The 21485-nt window shown below is 32.8% G+C and overlaps 1 protein-coding gene and 1 pseudogene across 1 annotated transcript; both read right to left on the minus strand.

Moving 5' to 3' along the window:
- Positions 1–3746: 3746 nt before the first annotated feature.
- On the minus strand, positions 3747–5539 carry LOC122290921 (annotated as a pseudogene).
- Positions 5540–13465: 7926 nt separating this feature from the next.
- On the minus strand, positions 13466–21465 carry LOC122290922 (18.5 kDa class I heat shock protein-like). The gene is made up of 2 exons (XM_043098593.1): positions 21331–21465; positions 13466–13795 (listed from the first exon to the last, which is right to left on the minus strand). Exons 1-2 carry the CDS (start codon positions 21463–21465, stop codon positions 13466–13468), a joined length of 465 nt encoding a protein of 154 aa, XP_042954527.1.
- Positions 21466–21485: the final 20 nt, after the last annotated feature.

Consider the following 21485-nt stretch of genomic DNA (forward strand, 5'->3'; position numbering starts at 1 on the left):
ACAGTATCGTAGTTTTATAGTAAAGTAATAAGAAGAGTATCGTCCTCAGGGATTGGTACCTTACTCTTGCCAAATACCAAAATTATACTAATCTCAATTTTATCTAGAGGAATCGCTAAGGTTTTTGTAGTAGCAAATAAAACTAGATCAACTCAAGAGAAATAAGCAAAGAAAGTAAAACTGATGTTTGAAGATCAAATTCAATAGGGAAGAAAACTTCTAGGAAATCGATTTCACCATAATTCTTCACTATGCTTTTCTCATCCAGCTAATTTAACTTAAACCTCTTTTGTCTATTAGCAAATCTCTAATTCATCCAAAAGCCTCTTTCGATAGTCAATTGGAATTGATTCTAGTTTATCAATTCACACAAGAGTATGCAAATTAAATAATCAAGAACGCAATAAGACCAATGATTTAATTACTACACAGGTTCATACAAGTCTTTCGATCTCTATACTTACCTATGCTGAAATATCCAAGATCTACCCTATGATTCCCTCTTTCGATAGCAAATCACAAGATTAATAATCATCTAATCAATGGCCAGTTAATTAGAAGCATTAAACTCAGAATAAATCAGATAAACAAAGAGAGAATTGCATTAAATTAGCATGGACAAACAAGCATAGTTCGGAATTAGGTTACATCGTTTTCCTAGAAAGAAGAAAATTTAGCTCATACTAGAATTGGAATTCAACATAAACGAATTCACCATAATTATTCTGAGAAGATGGGAAGAAGAAAATAAACACTGAAAAATCCTCCTTGCAGCCTCAACTGGTCGTCAAAAGCTCAAGAGAACGATTCAACGCCTTTCTCCCGTCCGTGCTCGTGTAAGAATCCAACGTACGTGCAATAAATTGGAATTCCGTCTCCAAAACAAATGATTTGAATCCCTCTAGCTATGTTTTTCTCTCCCAAAGAGTGTTCTCCAGTCAAAAACCGCGGCTCTAGAGTGAAGAATGGCCTTTTATATGGTCCCACGGCGGAAAACCTAAAATCTGTCAAAATACGATGTTCGCTCGAGCGGGGTGTCGAGCGCGCGTCGAGCGTTCGACTCTGCCTGATTTTGCTCGAGCGTCCTATCGAGCGCACATCGAGCGTTCGACTCTGCCTGATTTCGCTCGAGCGATAAATGTCTCCGCTCGAGCGATCTTCGTTTTTCAGCAACCCGCTCGAGCTCCCTGTCGAGCGGCAGTCGAGCGTTTGAATCTGCCTGAATTCGCTCGAGCGGCCAAAAGCCTCCGCTCGAGCGAACTTGTAAAATCTGCAATATGAAATTTTGCAAGCCATCAGAAGCATCGCAGCCATGCACAAAGCAGTTGTGGAAGTGCATCCTGAACAGCCCCGGGGCAATGGTCGGATACATAGATATATATATATATATATATATATAAAGAATCTAAAGAGTGTTTAGATTTAAAAAACGTCACATCTCATCTCATCATTACAATTTAATAAATTCTTACATAAAATATAATAAACACTTTAATTTTTTTAAATCTCAATTCAAATTTTTAAAATTTTAAAATAATAATAATATTTAATTTAATTTTTATTTAAAATTATCTCAATTTTACCTCAACTCTAAATTCAAATAAGCTTTAATAAGAAATGGGGTCGGGAGAGAACAGAGAATCAGCAAAGCTGGCAGAGGCGTCAGACCATTCAAAGTTGTGGTGCATGATGTGCTGGGGAGCTATAGTGCGTGCTAGTGGCTGGTCCAACTTCTAGTAGTGCGCATGTTGTTGACTCGATTGAGAGGATTAGATGCTGACTTAATTGCGTGGTTCCATTAAACGTTCGTGGAACGTCAGGCATTAATGATTGAGATTTTCAAACAAATTTCCACGAATCTTTAGAGGCGCTATCTAGCTGCTGGTAATTTGTTATCTTTAGAAATTTTTTTCTATTTGTTTGAAGTCTTTTTCTATTTTAATGTATTTACTACAACAGCCACGTTGACATACTCATTACACATTATATTAATATTAATAGTCAAAATAATTATTTTATATTTAAAAAAATGACATAGCCAAACACATCAATATAGTGTATAAAGAATATACAAAACTAACTGTATATATAATTTTTGATTTAGAAATAAATAAATTAGAATTTACAATATACAATTTAAAGATAAGTGATGTTAGACTGCCACCTAACAATAACTAAAAATGTAAAATTAACTAAAAAATTAGACCAAGCTGACCAAGACATATTCAAACCCGTTTCCTTAGTTCTAAAATCGGCCGGTATCGATCTGGTTCGATTTTATGCATTTTAAAACTAGACCAGACCGGTTCACTAAATTATATATTTTAAATTAATTTTTTTAATATTATATATAATATTTTTTATATTATATTATATATAATAATATAAATTATAATTATATGTAAGATAATGTTATTATAATTTATAAGATAAGATTTTATCTTAAACATAAAAGTTTATTATATCATATATATGATTTGATCATATATATATATATATATATATTAATAATATTTTATGACCTAATAAATTTTCAATATATTCTTTTTGATAAGTACATTAACAAATTAGTAATAAAAAATTAGTAATAAAAGCATACATTAGTATATAATATATATTAATTATAATTTAAATTTTGTGGCCTAATACTAATAGTCTAATACTATATTACTATTAGTAATATATTTTAAGTCTATATATAAATTACTATATAAATCACCATACTAAATAATTATATATAAAATAATGATGTAGTAAAATATTAACACTATCACTATCAATGATGTAGTTACAATAGATTAAAATCATTATAACAAATACTAATATATAATTGTTTTAATCACTATAACTAATACTAATATATATATTAATATTATTAAAACGGAATTGGTAAAATCGGATATACCAGTTTATGAGAGTAACCGATGCGTAATAGATTTTAAAAAATGAAAAACTAGTACATACTAATTATTCAGTCACAAATTTCATCTAAAATTAAATCAAACTGAATCAATTACATCCCTAACAATGACTACTCAACTTGTCGCTTAGGCAAAACTCAAATTTTTAATTTCTTTCATATTTTTTAACACCTTTAAATATTTTAAAAATATATATAAAAAAATATCATTACATTAATAATTATTTTCTTAATTGATAAGTAAAAGAAAAAAATTAATAAGTAAAAGAAAAAAATAAATACATAAACGACCAAAAAAAAGTTAAAATAAAAGGATAAAATAATATTATTTTTTAAAATATAAATAATTCACCACTATAAAATACATTTTTACATAAATTTCGTATTTATCAAAGTAAGACTTGTATATAAATTTCGTCGTTGCAGTCCATTTATTCATGTTTGTAATAATGATGACTCAACCCAATGTTTTGTTGACGGTGTGGGTTAAGTTGCTTGTATTTAACTACGATTTTCTTTTGTAATAAGTGAAGATTATTAATAAATTTAAAATATCATCTTCTTAAATAAATAAATAAATAAATAAAACTTATTTATGTATTTATTAACTTTCAAGAAAATTAAAAAAAAAATAACTATGGGTATAAGACAATTAATCCAGATGGAAAAATATATATGTTATATTGGAATCAAGCATAAACTATTTATATTGTTTTTATTTTTATTTTGCAAAAAGAAACCATAGAAAATTAATCAATGTACGTGCTTGTGTTATGAAAATGATCTGTAACCATGCAAAAAGTACATCACAGAAAATATAAAATCTTCAGCCAAAAATTTCAATTTCTTTAACATGATAAGCCTTCCTCAAGTCCTCCTCCTTAGGAATGGTGACAGTAAGAACTCCATTTTCCATGGCCGAGTTCACCTACTCCATCTTCACATTCTCCGACAGCCTACATTTCCTCACAAACTTCCCGCTGCTCCGCTCCACTTTATGCCACTTGTCGTTCTTGTCCTCCTTCTCAACATTCCTTTCTCCAATCATTTGAAGAACTCTAGTATTCTCAATCTCAACTTTCACTTCCTCCTTCTTGAGTCCCAGAAGATCTGCCTTCAACACGTGTGCTTTTGGGGTCTCCTTCCAGTTGATTTTGGGATTGACGAAACATGAATTATCTCGAGAAGTTGAAAGTGAATAGGAAAAATAAAAATCCTTGAAGGAGTCCCAAAAGTCGAGAGAGAAGGGATTGAAAATGCTGCTTCTTTGGCCACCAAAGAGGATTGGTACGATTGACTTTTTTGCTACGATCGATTCTGATGTCGGAATCAAGAATTGAAATGAAATTCGGATTGTCTGTTTAAATAGAGGATTGCTTTGATGTTATGAGATTGGAGATTTTGGGTTCCTAAAAGCACGAAGTCTGTCTTGAGATATTGTTGCTGTGTCGTTTCATTTAAATTGTTTAAATTCAGTATTTTATTGAGTCAAAAGTTGTGGGCTAGGTGGGTCCTTAGTGGGTTGTTGTTTTTATTAATGCTTGTAACCGTCTAGGTTAGTTGTTTAATTCCGTAAGTAATGGGTTTTGCCCCACGTTATGTAACGGGCCACTGTCCATGGCCTATTTATGTTAACTGCATTCAAAGAAAGAAGATAGGCAATTATCTTCAATTTACAGAATATTTAAAATCATAACAGTGGTATCCAGAGCATGGTTCTGGCACCATGGCAGAGGGAACACGCCATGCTCAGTTGCATAAAGTAGTTGCTGCTTTGAAGGCTGAATCCACGCAAGTAAGGGAGGAGCAGGACAGGCAGAAGCATTTGTTGGAGGGCATTTTTCAACAGCTCAACAACTTAGCGTCCAGCTATGAGCACTTGGTGGTTAATGATGCAAAACAAAACTCATAAGAGAATTCATCAGGTAATAATCCTCTTAGAATAAATGGTAATCCTCTATTTAAGGGTGGTAGGGGAATTCAAGCAAAGACACTTCGTTTGGACTTCCCAAAATTTGATAGATCTGATCCTATTGAATGGATCCTTAGGGCTGAGCAGTTTTTCTCTTACTGTAACACTCTGATGACCAGAAGGTTCAAATTGCCTTCTTCACATGGAGGGTAAAGCCCTTACTTGGTATTGTTGGCTGATAGAGTCGAGTCCTGTGAACACGTGGGATGAACTTGTGGGGGCACTTAAAATTAGATTTGATCCTACAGCTTATAAGGATCCCATAGGAGTTTTTACAAAACTCCGACAAGTCAACTCTATTGAGGAGTACCAAAGTCAGTTTGAGATTTTGTCTAACAGAATCAAAGGTATTACAGAAGAATTTAGAGTGAGCACTTTTATAAGAGGTTAAGAGATGACTTGAAAATTCCAGTTGCTATGTTTAAACCAACCACTTTATCAGCTATTTTTGGATTAGCAAGGTTACAAGAGGAGGAAGTGGGAATGAGAAGTCAAGGTTACCAACCCAAATACCATAATCCACAACCTTTCAACCAATATCAACACCCTAAGCTACCAGCAATCCCACCCATCCTTAGACTGCCTGCACCTCCACCTAGACCCGAATTTAAAAACCAGAATACAGCTGTGAGACCACCATCTACCATGGTCAGAAAACCCAACTTTCCCATCAAAACAATTACCCCCACTAAAATGCAAGAGAGGAGAGAAGAAACTATGTTATTATTGTGATGAAAAATATTACCCAGGCCATAGGTGTAGTAGACCCAGGATATTCCTCATTGAAGGCATGGGAATTGAGGAAGAAGAGAGTTTGGAAGTGGAAAAAGAAGATAGGATATTAACTGTTATCCAATCTGAGGAGTTTGAGAAGGAAGAAGTGGGAGAATTATTGGGCATCTCCTTACATGCTATTGCTGGTTCATTATCTCCTAAAACCATGAGGTTGTTTGCTGAAATTAATCATCAAAAAGTTTTGATTTTGATTGATACAGGCAGTACTCGTAGTTTCATAGATCCTTATGTAGCAAGGAAGTCTAATCTGTCAAGGGAAGAAACCCACTTAATAGTTAAAGTAGCTAATGGTGCCACTCTTCCTTGCCTTGGTCAATGTAAGGTAGTCTCTTTTAAACTACAAGATCATGAGTTTATGACTAATTTATATATGTTGACTCTTGGAGGATGTGATGTAGTTTTGGGCGTTGATTGGTTAAGTGGGCTAGGGTCTATTCTATGGAATTTTTTTGATTTAACTATGAAATTTCAATTTGGAAATAAATCTGTTCAGTTGCAAGGGATTCAAAAACTAGTGCACAATATTGTGGAGGAAGTTCCGACTGTGAATCTCAAAGAGGGGGCTGTGAGAGGAATTTGGCTGCACATTATGGAGGGTAATAAGGGTCAGGGCAATGCAACACAACCAGCAGACGTGCATAAAATTTTGGATCAGTTTCAAGAGGTCTTTGCCGAGCCAAAGGGTTGCCACCTCCCAGAAATTTTGATCACAAAATTAAATTACTGGAAGGTACTAAACCCATTTGTGTGCGACCCTACAGGTACCCTTATTATCAAAAAGAAGAAATAGAGAAGCTGGTAGTTAAATTACTAAAGAATGGAAGCATTAGGAGTAGTCAAAGTCCCTACTCTTCTCCGGTATTACTTGTTAGAAAGGCTGATGGTAGTTGGAGAATGTGTGTGGATTATCGTACACTCAACAAGGAAACCATAAAAGATAAATACCCTATTCCCAATATTGATGAACTGCTTGATGAGCTTGGAGAGGCTGAGGTATTTTCTGAGTTGGATTTGAGGTCGGTATATCATCATATACGCATGAACCTAATGACGTCCCTAAAACTGCTTTTCGTACACATGAGGGACATTATGAGTTTTTAGTAATGCCCTTTGGGCTTACTAATGCACCATCTACATTTCAAGGGGTGATGAATGATATGTTTAGACCTTATTTGAGGAAGTTTGTGCTGGTATTTTTCGATGATATCCTAATTTACAGCAAGTTTATGCAGGAGCACATCCAACACCTTACTTAGGTTCTGGAATTATTACAAGCTTACCAATTTTATGCAAAGCTGTCAAAGTGTGTTTTTTACAGTAATGAGGTGGAGTACTTGGGACATATTATCACACGAGATGGAGTTAAAGCAAATCCTCAGAAGCTAGTTGCAATGCAAGAATGGCCAACTCCTAAAAACCTTAAGGCACTAAGAGGTTTCTTAAGACTCAGAGGATATTATAGAAAGTTTGTCAAGGGATATGGAGCAATAGCAGCCCCACTCACAGCTCTTCTAAGGAAAAATTCTTTTTCTTAGAATGATAAGGCACAAGAAGCATTTGAGAATCTCAAAGAAGCAATGGTAAGGTCACCAGTACTTAGTTTACCCAATTTCACTAAAACTTTTGTGGTGGAATGTGATGCATCAGGGGAAGCATTGGGAGCAGTGTTAATGCAAGAAGGGCAACCAATAGCTTATTTTAGCCAAGCCCTAAGGGGCAAGAATCTAAATTTTTCCACCTATGAAAAGGAATTGTTGGCACTAGTGATGGCAGTAAGGAAATAGAGGCACTACCTATTGGTACAGTCCTTCAAAGTACGCACTAACCAGCAAGCGCTCAAATACCTCCTTGAACAAAGAGTAGGGACCCCATCACAGCAAAAATGAGTTTCTAAGTTGTTTGGGTATGATTTTACGGTGGAATATAGAAGTGTGAAAAGTAATGCAGCAGCTGATGCCTTATCCCGAGTGAAATACTCATAACCCCATCACCCAAACAATAACCAAACACCAACCCCAAACACTAGCCAAATAGATCCAACACAACCCAAACACGATCCCATAAATCCAGAACCAGTTCCAACAAACCAAAACCATCCAAAAAAACCAATTTCTCCAAAACCAAGCAATTAGCATCGTGCAAGCTCAATGGATAGAAGAGTTGAAGAAGGTTTACCAATAGGACCCCATGTTGCAACAGCTAATAAGTCACTACCATCATGGAGACCTGGACCTATCTCATTACCAACTCCGAAATGAGTTACTCTTTTACAATAGACTACATCTCAGGTCACTGGTTCCCTTCCAGCAGCAGATCCTGCACCAGTTTCACAGCAGTCCATTAGGGGGCCACACAGGAGTATTTAAAACACAAGCAAGAATCAAAAAGGAGTTTTACTGGCCTAGTTTTAGAAATGATGTCAGAACACTTATCAGGGAGTGTGATGTGTGCTAGAGGAATAAAGTTGAAGCCCTCCACCCCTTGGGGTTGCTTCAGCCTTTACCCATACCTAGCAAAAATTGGACAGATGTCAGCATGGATTTTATTGAAGGTTTACCTCCTTCGGGAGGCAAAACAGTAATCTTTTTTGTGGTGGACAGGTTAAGTAAGTATTCTAATTTTATGCCTCTTAATCATCCATACACAACATTAACAGTGGCTAGGGTATTTCTGGATAATGTCTTTAAATTACATGGGTTACCACAAACAATTGTTAGTGATCGAGATCCTGTGTTCACTAGCAATTTCTGGAAGGAATTATTTAGGTTATGTGGAACAGCTTATCATCCTCAAACAGATGGCCAAATAGAGGCCATGAATAAAGTACTCGAATGCTACCTTCGATGTTTTTCTAGTGATAGACCAAAAGATTGGGTAAAGTGGTTACCTTTAGCTGAGTATTCTTATAATACCTCAGTTCATACATCTACAAAGGTGACACCTTTTGAAGCTGTCTATGGCCAGCCACCTCCACGGCTGTTATCATACGAGTCAAGTACTACTAAAGTCCAAGTTGTTGATGAAGAATTTCGAAACTGAGAGTTTATTGCTAAACTCATCAAGGAGAACCTGCAAGAAGCCCAATCAAAGATGAAATATTTTGCTGACAAAACAAGAAGACATCAAGAGTTTAAGATTGTCGAGTGGGTTTACCTCAAGTTACGACCGTACAGACAAATGACAGTAGCTAGGAGAAGGAATTTAAAGATCGCACCAAGATATTATGGCCTGTTCAAAGTGATTCGTAAGGTGGGTAAAGTTGCTTTTGAACTAGAACTACCTCTGAAAGCTAAGATTTACCCAGTATTTCATATTTCATGCCTCAAGAGGAAGCTTGGAGAAGGAAAACAAACCTATGCAAACTTACCAATCATCACCTCTAATGGATCCTTGGAACCAGAACCTGAGAGAATCTTGCAACGAAGGTTGAAGAAGAAAGGGAACATTGCTGGAGTTGAGGTGTTAGTACAGTGGGCTGGAACCAATGAAGAGAATGCTACTTGGGAAGACCTATAAACCCTAAGGAGGCGATTCCATAACCTTGAGGACAAGCTTTCGTAAGAAGGGGGGTCTGTTATGAGATTGGGGATTTTGGGTTCCTAAAAGCACGAAGTCTGTCTTGAGATATTGCTGCTGTGTTGTTTCATTTAAGTTGTTTAAATTCAGTATTTTATTGAGTCAAAAGTTGTGGGCTAGGTGGGTCCTTAGTGGGTTGTTGTTTTTATTAATGCTTGTAACCGTATGGGTTAGTTGTTTAATTCCGTAAGTAATAGGTTTTGCCCCACATTGTGTAACGGGTCACTGTCCATGGCTTATTTATGTTAACTGCATTCAATGAAAGAAGATAGGCAATTATCTTCAATTTACAGAATATTTACAATCATAACATTTGAATTGATGTTGATGATACACGATGGTTTATGGCGGGAGGGATATGTTGGTTATTAAAAGGAAAAATATTTTATTCACAAATAGATTATACAAAAGTAAATCTACAAACTTATATAGTTTTATATGTTGCGTCAAATTGTAAAGTTATTTTTATTACAAAGTAAATCTAATGAATTTCAGGAAACTACATTAATTTATAAGTTTATTTTGTATAATCTCTATATGTCTATATCAATTTTATATTAAAATTCATTAGAGGACTAATCTAATACTTTCGTTAGACTTGAGAAACTTTCAAGAATTCCGTGAACTATCATGGTTTTCATGAAGTTAATATAGTTTTTTGTTTTATCATTTTTTAGGTTGGCTTGGTATAGAAAATCAAACTATCTTATTTTAATTTATATAATTATTACAATTTTTTTTAATTTCTATACAAAATATAATAAATAATTTAAAAATTTTCAAATTTTAAAATAAAATTAATATTAGAATTTTATATTATAATGATATTTTATTTAACTTTTAACGAAATATTTCATTTGAACTGTATACCAAACGGGGCCTTAGTTGTTGAGTTTAAGTAATTATAAGTTTTATAATTAAAAAGTTATTAATTGTTTAGTAACTATACGTATAAAATAGTTTTAAACAAGCTACTTTTATTTGGAAATAGTATAAAAAAATATTTTTTGAGATAAAAATGACATAAAATGTCATTTGAGATAGTATCATGTCTATGATAAGACCACCACACAAAGGTCTAAATTGTATAATTATCTCAAAGTTATATAAAATTTTTCATCTTTTAAAAGTACGTATTCTTTAAAATTGTAATTACATTCTACATTATTAAAAAAAACACGTTTAAAAAAAATCATCAAATAATTCTTTTCTTACTTTTAAATTTTTTTAAGATTAAAAAGTACGTACTTTAATATATATATATATATATATTTATATATATATTTATACACAACAACCAAACAACTTAGCGTTATCATTAAATAACTTTTAAGACATTTTAACACTTTTTACTATCTCTAAGAGCATCTTCAATGGGTTAGCTAAACATTAAATTAGTTGAATATTTAGCTATTAGATAAAAAAAAAATCAAGTGCAATGGATTAGCTAAATTTTAAAAAATTGGACTTTAGTTAGAGTAACTTCTAAAATAATTTTCAAATTTGAAAGCTAATATACATAGATCAAATTGATATTTTATTATTCTTTATTTTTCTTCTTCTCATTCCAGTATATATTCGATGTTAGTTCTCTTACTACAAAATTATTTTGCATGGATAAATTCATTTTGCTACCTCCATTACTGGGATATACTCGATGTTACTAAGATGATTTTTTTTTGCAAGAATAAATTCATTTTGTTATTGTATATACATCTCGATGTTACTAGGATTACTATGAATACATGAATTTATTTTGCTACGAATAACCATTAATTTAGAGTTAGTTCTTTTTTTAATTAATGTTTGTGGTTATTAGCATTAAATAATATGATAAAATTAAATAAACGAATAATTAAAAAATTAAATATTTTTTAAAATGAATATTATTTTATTACTATATAATGAATAAATATATAATTTAATTTTGGATATTTGATGTAAATGGAATAACCAAAACTAAATTTATGTCATATTATTTTATTGTTACATAATAATAAAAAAAAATAAGTTATGCCAATATGGGGACTGGAATAACTAAAATCAAATTCATCTCACATTAGCTAAAAGTGTCCTTTAACTTTAACTAATCCATTAAAAGTGCATAGCTCCAAAGATACCCTAAATATATTTGCCTTGTTAATAGAGGATTTGGTTTGGATCTAATTCTTTCAAAATCAAAATTACATTATTGGATGATTTGTTAGATGAGAGATATAAGTCAACACAAGAAAATTGATCAGTTGTGGCCAGTTATTTCTTATAAAAATAAATATTTTATGTTAAAATAAGTATATTTTAATTACAAATAGTTATTCTCGTCACATATAATCTGTCACAAATAATTTTGCTTTTTGGGAAGTGAGTTTATAAGAAATTCTTCTCCTATCACAACATAACGGAGACCAAAACCCAAGAAATCTTAATTTTCCCTTTATACCACACTGCTGGATGATGATTTTTTTTTTTTTAGAAATTAATTAATATGATCTTAAATTTAGATTTTCTTTATGTCTTTCGAGCAAAGAAAAGATTGTAATATCCCTGATGAATGAAACTGATCTCCTTAAACAAAGAAATTTTACATAGAGATCCGTCACAAAAAAGATTGTAATATACAAAATAAGAATGAGTTTCTACGTACAATATTACTCAATATCCAGCAATATAGAGTGGTTATAGGCAAAATTTTAGTGGTATGTATTAAACAGTCCACGTATCTTTACGTTTTTCAAAAGGCTAAAGATAGGGATCCCCATACCCAACCGGGGGATTCCGTTACCCAATCCCAGTCCCATTTAGTTTTTTTTTTTTTTTAAATAATAATAAAAGAAATTGTTGTTTAATCATATTGTGAATTTTTTTTTTCTTTTTTAAAAATATTTTAAAAGTGTTAAAAATGATGTAAGGAAACCAAAAAAAAAAAAAAAGACTAGCGGACTGGGCAACGGGATCCGATCCCTAGCATTGCCTTTTCAAAATGGGCAATGATAGGATTACTAACCTCTCACTACCCCATTTACTACTTCTAAAGGATTTGAGGTTTTTTTATTTTTTTATCATTTTATTTTAATTATTTTTTTAACATCCATAATCATTAAGAAAAAATTAAAAATATAAATATATAATTTTATTAATAGTCACTTCTTTAATCATTGAGTAAAATTAAAAATTAAAAAAAATCAAATATAAAAAGAGCAATAAATAGGTAGTAGAAGGATTTTAACCCTATCATTTTCCTTTCAAAAAGCTGATCATATTTTTAATTTTTATCAAATAAATGTTTACCTTTTTTTTTTTATAAAAGTCCTTATATTTTTAATTATACCAATTTATTTCCTGTATTTGCAAAAATTGCCAATTAATTATATCATTATAACCGTATTGAGATCAATCAATTGACAATACTCTTATTACGTACTTACTAATTAATTTGATGCTGCAACCAGTTTACGTTTCAATAGATTGTATCAAAACTTATTTACAGAGAAATTATTTATAGAGTACTCTTATAAGTCTTGTTTACTCTCTTTAAAAGAAGATAAATATGATATTTAAATGAAAAAAAAAAAAACTAATTTTTAACAAACAACTGCACTTTTTTTAAAGGAATATGACATTTTAAAATTATATCTAACAACACCCTTTAATGCAGAGAATATTGAATAAAACTAGTGTTAATTTGGGACAGATCTAATTAATAAACTTGTAAATCTAAATAATAATTTGGCATTAAATAAAAAATGAAAAGTGGAGAACAAGTTTCTTATAGAGAAAATCTATTTAGAAGTCTTATTTTTTTTTAAATTCAACGTATCGTTGATGTGAAAACTTTACACATCACATATGCTAAAAAATATTAGTATTTTGAATTTTTTTAAAAGAAAAATGCTTTAAATACAATTAAAATATATAATAATAAATATATAAATTGATGTAATTTGATATGATATGTTATATTATAAAATTATTTTTATTATAAAGTAAATATAACGTACATATTTATTTTAATTTATAAATTTATTTTTATAAAATATCTTTTACGATTGTATTACTTCTCTTTTTAAAGTAGCATATTGACATCCTTACTAGCAAAACTTTGTATTTTAATTTGACAAAGTTTTATTACATAAGCATCTTTCTTTTATAGAAAATGGCAACCGAATCTTCCACAATATTCAACCAACTTCCAACCGTAGGATCTATGTATTCAGTATTTCAAGCACTTTGACGTCAGGCTTCTTGGCTCCCTCCTTGGGAATGGTGACGGTAAGAACCCCATTGTCCATGGAAGTCTTCCCCTGGTCCATCTTCACATTCTCCAGCAGCCTGAACCTCCTCACGAACTTGCCACTGCTCCGCTCCACCCTAAGCCACTTGTCGTTCTTGTCCTCCTTCTCCACATTCCTCTCTCCACTTATTTGTATCACTCTCTCGTCGTCAACCTCAACCTTCACTTCCTCCTCCTTCAGCCCCGGCAGATCGGCCTTGAACACGTGGCCTTCTGAGGTCTCCTTCCTGTCAATCCTAGTGTTGTGTCATGTGCTTGATGAAGGAGCTTGCATCTGAGCCGTCTAAATTAAATCTAACCTGGTCCATACGAGCAGCACGTGAATGGTGTTTTAAATCTGATAATGCTTTAGCGTAATGGGTTTTTTTATTTAATATTATTGTTGGTTTGTTTATCGTGTTAACGAGTTGTTTCCTTAGATTCAGGAGGCCAGGACTTAGAGGACTTAGTGGCCAAGTTATATTGGGTTGTTTGTAATGGGTTGTCATCTTTATCTTTTCTGTTAGTTGTTATTTTTAGTGGGTTATTGTGGGTCCTATATTGTAAGGGGAAAAATATCTTTAAATGTCCAGTGAATCTAATGGAAATTAATGGGATTCCCTTTTACAACAATTGCAATTTTGCAAATCTGAAGATTGGTCCCTCGAAGTACCAGAATTATTCCTTACAAATACTTAGATACATAACAATTGGTACTAGAGACAGGTTGTTTTCATGGCTGAAGGGACTCGACTGTCATAACTCTCTGAAGCATTCACATGGCTAAGATAGAAAGATGCTGAACTGAAAGAGGCCCACACTCAGCAGCAAGCGTTATTGGAAGAACTTGTCCAGCAAGTTGGCAACCTTACCAAAATTACACAACTCTTTCCCGAACCATTTCCACTACACCTTTCAAGCAGATCCACCCCCACAATTCTAACCCAAACAGTAACTAAATTCCTAAACCAACCAATACCCATTTTAACCCAGTTTTTAAGCACCGAACTGGGATCCACAGCAGAACAAGAGGCTTATTTTCCCAACTTTGATGGATCTGACCCCACCGGATGGGTTTGTAGAGCCCAACAATTTTTTGACATCCCATACACACAAAAAATTCAATTAGCTTCCTTCAATATGGAAGGAAAGGCTCTTACTTAGTTCCAATAATTATTGGCTTCTCATCCAATTACCGCATGGCCTAAGTTTGTGCAGGCATTGCGAATTTGATTTGCACCCACTCTTTTTGATGACCCAGTGGTAGATTTTACAGAATTAAGGCAAACTTCCACTAACTTCCACTGTGGAAGAATACAAAACTAACTTTGAGATACTATCCAACCATATCCCCAGACTTCTGAAGGATTTTCGGATTAGTACCTTTTTAAGTGGGCTATGAGACGATATTCAGATTATGGTCACTATGTTTCAACCAACTACCCTTCCCACAACCTTTGGGTTAGCCCATTTATATAAAGAGGAAGTATGGCGCAGAGTCAAAAGCCAAAAACCCACCAGCACCTTCCAATCAGTTTCATTCAACCAAAATTTTCCAAAAAACAACTTCCCAAGACTTCCAACAACCAATCCCCCTCGTCTATTGGGGCCCCCACCTCCTACTTACCCCCCTCAACCCAATAGAGCAAACTAAACAAACCCAATATCCCTATACAATGTATTACCTCAGCACAAATGAAGGAAATGAGGGACTATGGTCTTTGTTACTACTGTGATGACAAGTAGGCTCTGGGTCATTGATGTAAAACTCCTAAGATGTTTCTTTCGGAGGGGCTGGAGGTTGAAACCGAGAAGGAGATCTTTGAGAATGTCATTGAAGGACCTGCAATGAGAGAAGAACCAAAACAAGATGAGGAAGGAGTAGAAGTGAAATTCGGCTAGTCCAGACCAGCCAAATCGACTGGACCGACCATTTTTTTACCAGATCGGACCGGACTGAATTGAGTCCAGTCCAGTCCAATTTTGGAAGGACCGAATGAAAATTAAAAATAAAATATAATTTATATATATTATTTATATAAATAATTTTATAAATTATTATATAATTTTTAACTAATACTAATATTTATATTAATACTAATAGTCTAATATGGTATTAAAAAAATAATACTAATAGTCTAATATTAGAATATACTATAGTTATACTAATATCGACTATATAGTTATATTAAATACTATAAGTAATACTAATACATTAATACTTATACTAATATAGTTATAACTAAATCACTATAGCTATATATTTAGTATGAATGTATTATTATATTCTTTAATGTATAACTATAATATATAGTACTAGTATATATTAATATATTAACATATTATAAGGGTTATAGTATAAATTATAATATAGAAAATATAATATACTAAATCACTATAACAGTATGACTAATACTAATATATAGCTATACTATTAGTCTACTATTAATTCTATTTGTCTATTATATAGTCTAAGCTCTCAATTCTAATATAGGCTATATAGCTATAACTAATATTAATATTATTAATACTAATAATGTAGAAAATAGTTATACTCACTTATTGATTCAACATAACTAATATTACTAATATAATATAGTTATACTAAATTACTAATAGTTTAATACAAATACTATTATATAGTTAGTACTAATATATAGCTATATAGTATATTTATACAGTTATACTAATACTATTAGTCTATTATATAGTCTAAGGCTCTTAATTTTAATATAGGATATGTAGTTATAACTAATACGAATATTATTAATACTAACAATGTAGAAAATAGTTATACAAACTAATTAATTCAACAAAACTAATATTACTAATATAATATAGCTATACTAAATTATAAATAGTCTAATACTAATACTATTATATAGTTATACTAATCATAAATTTATAATAACTAAATCATTATAAGTCTATAAATATATATATTTAGTATCAATGTATTATTATATTCTTTATGTATAACTATTAACTATAATATATAGTACTAGTATATATTAATATATTAACATATTATAAGAGTTATGGTATAAATTATAATATATTATATATGTATAAATTTATAATAGTATTAGTATAGTTAACTTAATATATAATATGTTAGTATTAAATCACTATAATTACATAGAGTATTAGTAATATAGTATTTAATATAACTACATAGAGTATTAGTAATAAGAGTTTTACTATTATTTAATAGTATGACATAGAGTATTAATAAATGTGTGGAGTTTGAAGAGATATAGTAAAACTAGTATATTACATATAGTATTGTTATTAATACATATAGTTATTAGTTATAGTAAATAAGTTAATAACTATTATTAATTTACTATATACTAATAGACTAATAGTATTAACGTATTACTAATATATATATAATAGTATAATATATGTATATATATTAAATATATTATAATATAATTGCATAAGTATTAAACAAAATACCATGAGATTAAAAAAAAAAAAAGAGTCAAGGGTGGACCTAACGGACCGACTAGACCAGACCGTCCTGAATGGGACCGAACCGTCCCGACCCTTAGGGAGCTTAGTCCAGGGTTTCCAGTCCAGGGTAGGAAAATTTTGGACCGAATAGGTTTAGTCCGATCCACAAAACCTCCTCGGATCGGATCGGACCAGACCAGACCAAACTCACCCCTAGGAAGGAGCATTACTTGGCATTTACTGTATGCAATTTTAGGCACTCACACTCCTTGAACCATGCATTTATGGGGTGTCTTAGGACAACGATCTATGATTATTCTAATTGACTCCAGGAGTACTCATAATTTTATTAACCCTGCCGTGGCCAAGAAAGCTAATCTAAGTGTTAAAAAAAGCCAAAATCTCACTATAATGTAGCTAATGGGGATCAGCTACCGTGCCTAGGCTGTTGTGACATAGTCTCATTTCATCTTCAAAGTAACTACCTTTTTACTAATTTATATTTGCTATCCTTAGTGGGATGTGATCTAGTTCTTGTGGTAGATTGACTCTCCCACCTCGGCCCTATTCTTTAGGATTTCACCTAGATTACCATAAAATTTATATGGTTTGGAAAAATGATGCAGCTGCAAGGGCTTAGCCCTTCGGATCTAACTATGGAAGATGTAGAAAATTTTTATATGCAGACAAAAGAGACTCAAAAGGGGCTGGTCCTACAATTAATGGCAATTTCAAATAATGATTCGTCCACTATTGCACCTGAGAAGCTACAGCCTCTATTAAAGCAATATCACTCAGTTTTTCAGGAGCCGAAAGGACTTCCTCCACGGTGAAGTCATGATCATAAGATCCCTCTCATAGATGGCACCAAACTAATTAACGTTCGGCCCTATCGCTATCCTTACTACCAAAAAGAAGAAATCGAAAGAATTGTGGATGAGTTGTTGGAAAATGGGGTTACACGACCAAGCCAAAGCCCTTATTCTTCTCCCGTCTTACTTGTTCGCAAGGCGGATGGAAGTTGGTGCATGTGTGTCAACTAACGGGCTCTCAATCAAGCTATTATCAAAGATAAGTATTAAATCCCTATTATTGATGAACTTTTAGAGAAATTGGGATGGACCTCAATTTTTTCTAAGCTGGATTTGTGTTTGGGATACCACCAAATTCGTTTTAACTCCCATAACATCCAAAAAACTACATTTAAAATTCACCAAGGCCATTACGAGTTTTTAGTAATGCCTTTTAGCCTTACCAACGCTCCAGTCACCTTTCAAGAGCTTATGAATGACATTTTTTTGGCCTGATTTGTGAAAATTCATACTGTTATTTTTTGATGATATATTAGTCTTTAGCAAGTGCTAGAATGACCACCTTTTCCATCTAGAAATAGTGTTGAAGATACTCCTATAGCACCAATTTTATGAAAAATGTCAAAATGTAGGTTTGGGTGTTCAGAAATAAAGTACTTGGGACATATTATCTCCTCCAAAGGTGTCCAAGTTAATCCCAACAAAATTTCCCGCATGTTGCAGTGGCCACTACCCACTTCTCTTAAGTCTCTAAAGGGATTTTTAGGACTCACTGGCTACTATCACAAGTTCATTAAAGACTATGATAGCATAACTGCACCACTTACGGCCTTACTACGAAAATGTGCCTTCCATTGGAATCGAAGAGCCACTGCAACCTTTAACTAAATCAAGCAGGTTATGGCCACTCTCCCAATTCTAGGACTTCCTAACTTTTCAAAAATATTCATTGTTAAATGTGATGCATCAAGGGAGGTAATTGGGGCAGTCCTAATTCAAGAGGGAAGGCCATTGGCCTATCTAAGCCAAGCGCTTAAGGGTAAGAACCTACACATGTCTACATATGAAAGAGAGCTCTTAGCTCTTGTGATGGCAGTAAAAAAAATGGAGATCTTATCTACTTGTGCAAAAATTTAAAATCCGTGCGGATCAACAGGCCCTTAAGTATTTGGTGGAGCAATGAGTGGGAACTCCCACTCAACAAAAGTGGATTTCTAAACTAATTGGGTATGAGTTCACAATAGAATATAAGGTTGGCTGTGAGAATAAGGCTGCAAATTCCTTTCTCGAATTAACTCTATAGATATGATATTATGCCCATTAATCCTGACCTGACCCGAAACTCCTTGGCTTCAAAAGATTCAGCAAGCTTACTTAACAGACCCTCTCTTGCAAAAACTACTGAAGTAACACCATGATGGCCAGCTACAAGTTGGTAAACACACGGTATGGCAAGGAGTCATTTTTTATAAAGGATGTTTGCATCTAGGAAGCTCCTCTCATCTCCATCAAGAGGCATTACAACAAACGCACGAAAGTCCTTTAAAAGAACACTCAAGTTATCACAAGACGTTGGCTCCAGTTCGAAATGAGTTTTACTGGCCTAGATTGAAGTCTTCTATTAGGAAGCATATCAAAGAATGTTATATTTGTCAAAAGATGAAGGTTGAACACATACATCCAACTAGACTCCTCCAGCCACTCCCTATTCTGGAGAGACCTTGGCTTGATATTAGTATAGATTTTGTGGAAGGTCTTCCCCTCTCACATGGAAAAAGTGTCATCTTGGTCATAGTCGATCGACTAACCAAGTATGTCCATTTTATCTCTCTCACTCACCTATACACAGTAAGTATAGTGGCTAGTTTATTTCCTAGATAATATTATTAAGATACATGGGTTGCCCAAAACCATAGTCAATGACCGAGACACCATTTTCATTTTGGTTAGAATTGTTTCGGTTACAAGGGACTCATTTAAATCTTAGTACTTCCAACCATCCTCAGGCAGATGGACAAACTGAAGCAATGAGCCAGACTTTGGAAGATTATCTACGATGGTTCACTGGGGAGAAGCCCAAGGAATGGACTAAGTGGCTATCATTAGTCGAATACTGGTATAATACCAGTTAACATACTTCCAACCTTACGACCCCCTTGAAAAGGTAGCTTACCTTCTTCATCTACCTGCAGAGTCCACGCTACACCCTGTTTTTCACGTTTCATGCCTCAAGAAACGCTTGGGCTCAACGGCAGTGCCACAGGTACAACTCCCTCCAACAAATCCAAATGAGTCAATTCGTGCTTCCCTAGAAAAGATCCTACAATAGCGATTTAAACACAACGACAATAAGAGTATTCACATCCAGTTTCTCAAAACACTGGATTCCCTATAATTTGATGTTTATTATACGGTTTTGATCAAAATATTTCCTACATCCGAATCCCTATTTTAGGAAAAATGTTTTGGGAATAAACAGTTATTCCCTATATTTGGGGAACCACTATTTATTCTCTAAACTATTTTTTTATCAATATTTTATTCTAATACATAAAATAAAATATTCTTTCAATTATCTACACTTTCTATCATACTCATATTTGTTACAGTTTTAAATAATAATTTTAAAAATAATTTAAATAATAACGAAAATATAAAAAAATAATTTTAAAAATATTATCATACCGACAAAAAAATAATTTAAATTTTTGTTTAAAATATTTACTAGAGTAATAGTTCAAAACATAACAAAAAAATATTGATTAGTTAAGTTTGTAAATAAAAGTGAGAAAAAAGTAATAAATAAATAATAAAGAAATATTATTTTAATAGAATAAAGAAAGTAAAAGGAATAGGATATATGAGGTTTTTGAAAAATGAGTAAAATTTAGAAAAAACTTTTAGGGAGTATGAATTTTAGCTAAATTATAAAAAATTTTATGAAAAACTCAATGCGGATGTTCTAAGGCATCCACCGAAGTTTTAGTGCAGTGATCTGGAATGGGGGAAGAAAATGCCTCCCGGGAAGAACTACAGAAGTTTCAGGCTAGCTATGGGAACCTTGCGAACAAGGTTCTTGAAGGAGGGGCATCTGTCATGTGCTTGATGAAAGAGCTTGCATCTGAGCTGTCCAAATTAAGTCTGACCTGGTCCATATGAGCTGCACGTTAATGGTGTTTTAAATCTGATAATGCTGATCTTAATGGGTTATTATTATTATTATTATTGTCGGTTTGTTTATCGTCATGTTAATGAGTTGTTTCCTTAGATTTAGGAGGGGCTTAGTGGCCAAGTTATATTGGGTTGTTTGTAATGGGTTGTTATCTTTTATCTTTTCTGTTAGTTATTCTTTTTAGTGGGTCATCGTGGGTCCTATTGTAAGGGGCAAAATATCTTTAAATGTCCTAATGAATCTAATGGAAATCAATGGGAATCCCTTTTACAACAATTGCAATTTTTGCAAATCTGGAAGTTGGTCCCTCGAAGTACTAGAATTATTCTTTACAAATACTTAGATACATAAAATGTTGACAAATGCAGAATTTTCCTGAGAAAACAGCGGAGATGAAGTTGACAGTGAAGAGGGGACGGTAAAATCAAGGGAAAAGGGATCGAAGACGCTACTTCGTGGGCCACAGGAGACAATTGGCATGATCGACATTGTTGTTATGATTTTGATGC

Source organism: Carya illinoinensis, chromosome 13, assembly GCF_018687715.1.
Source record: "Carya illinoinensis cultivar Pawnee chromosome 13, C.illinoinensisPawnee_v1, whole genome shotgun sequence".
In the NCBI taxonomy this organism is placed as follows: domain Eukaryota; kingdom Viridiplantae; phylum Streptophyta; class Magnoliopsida; order Fagales; family Juglandaceae; genus Carya; species Carya illinoinensis.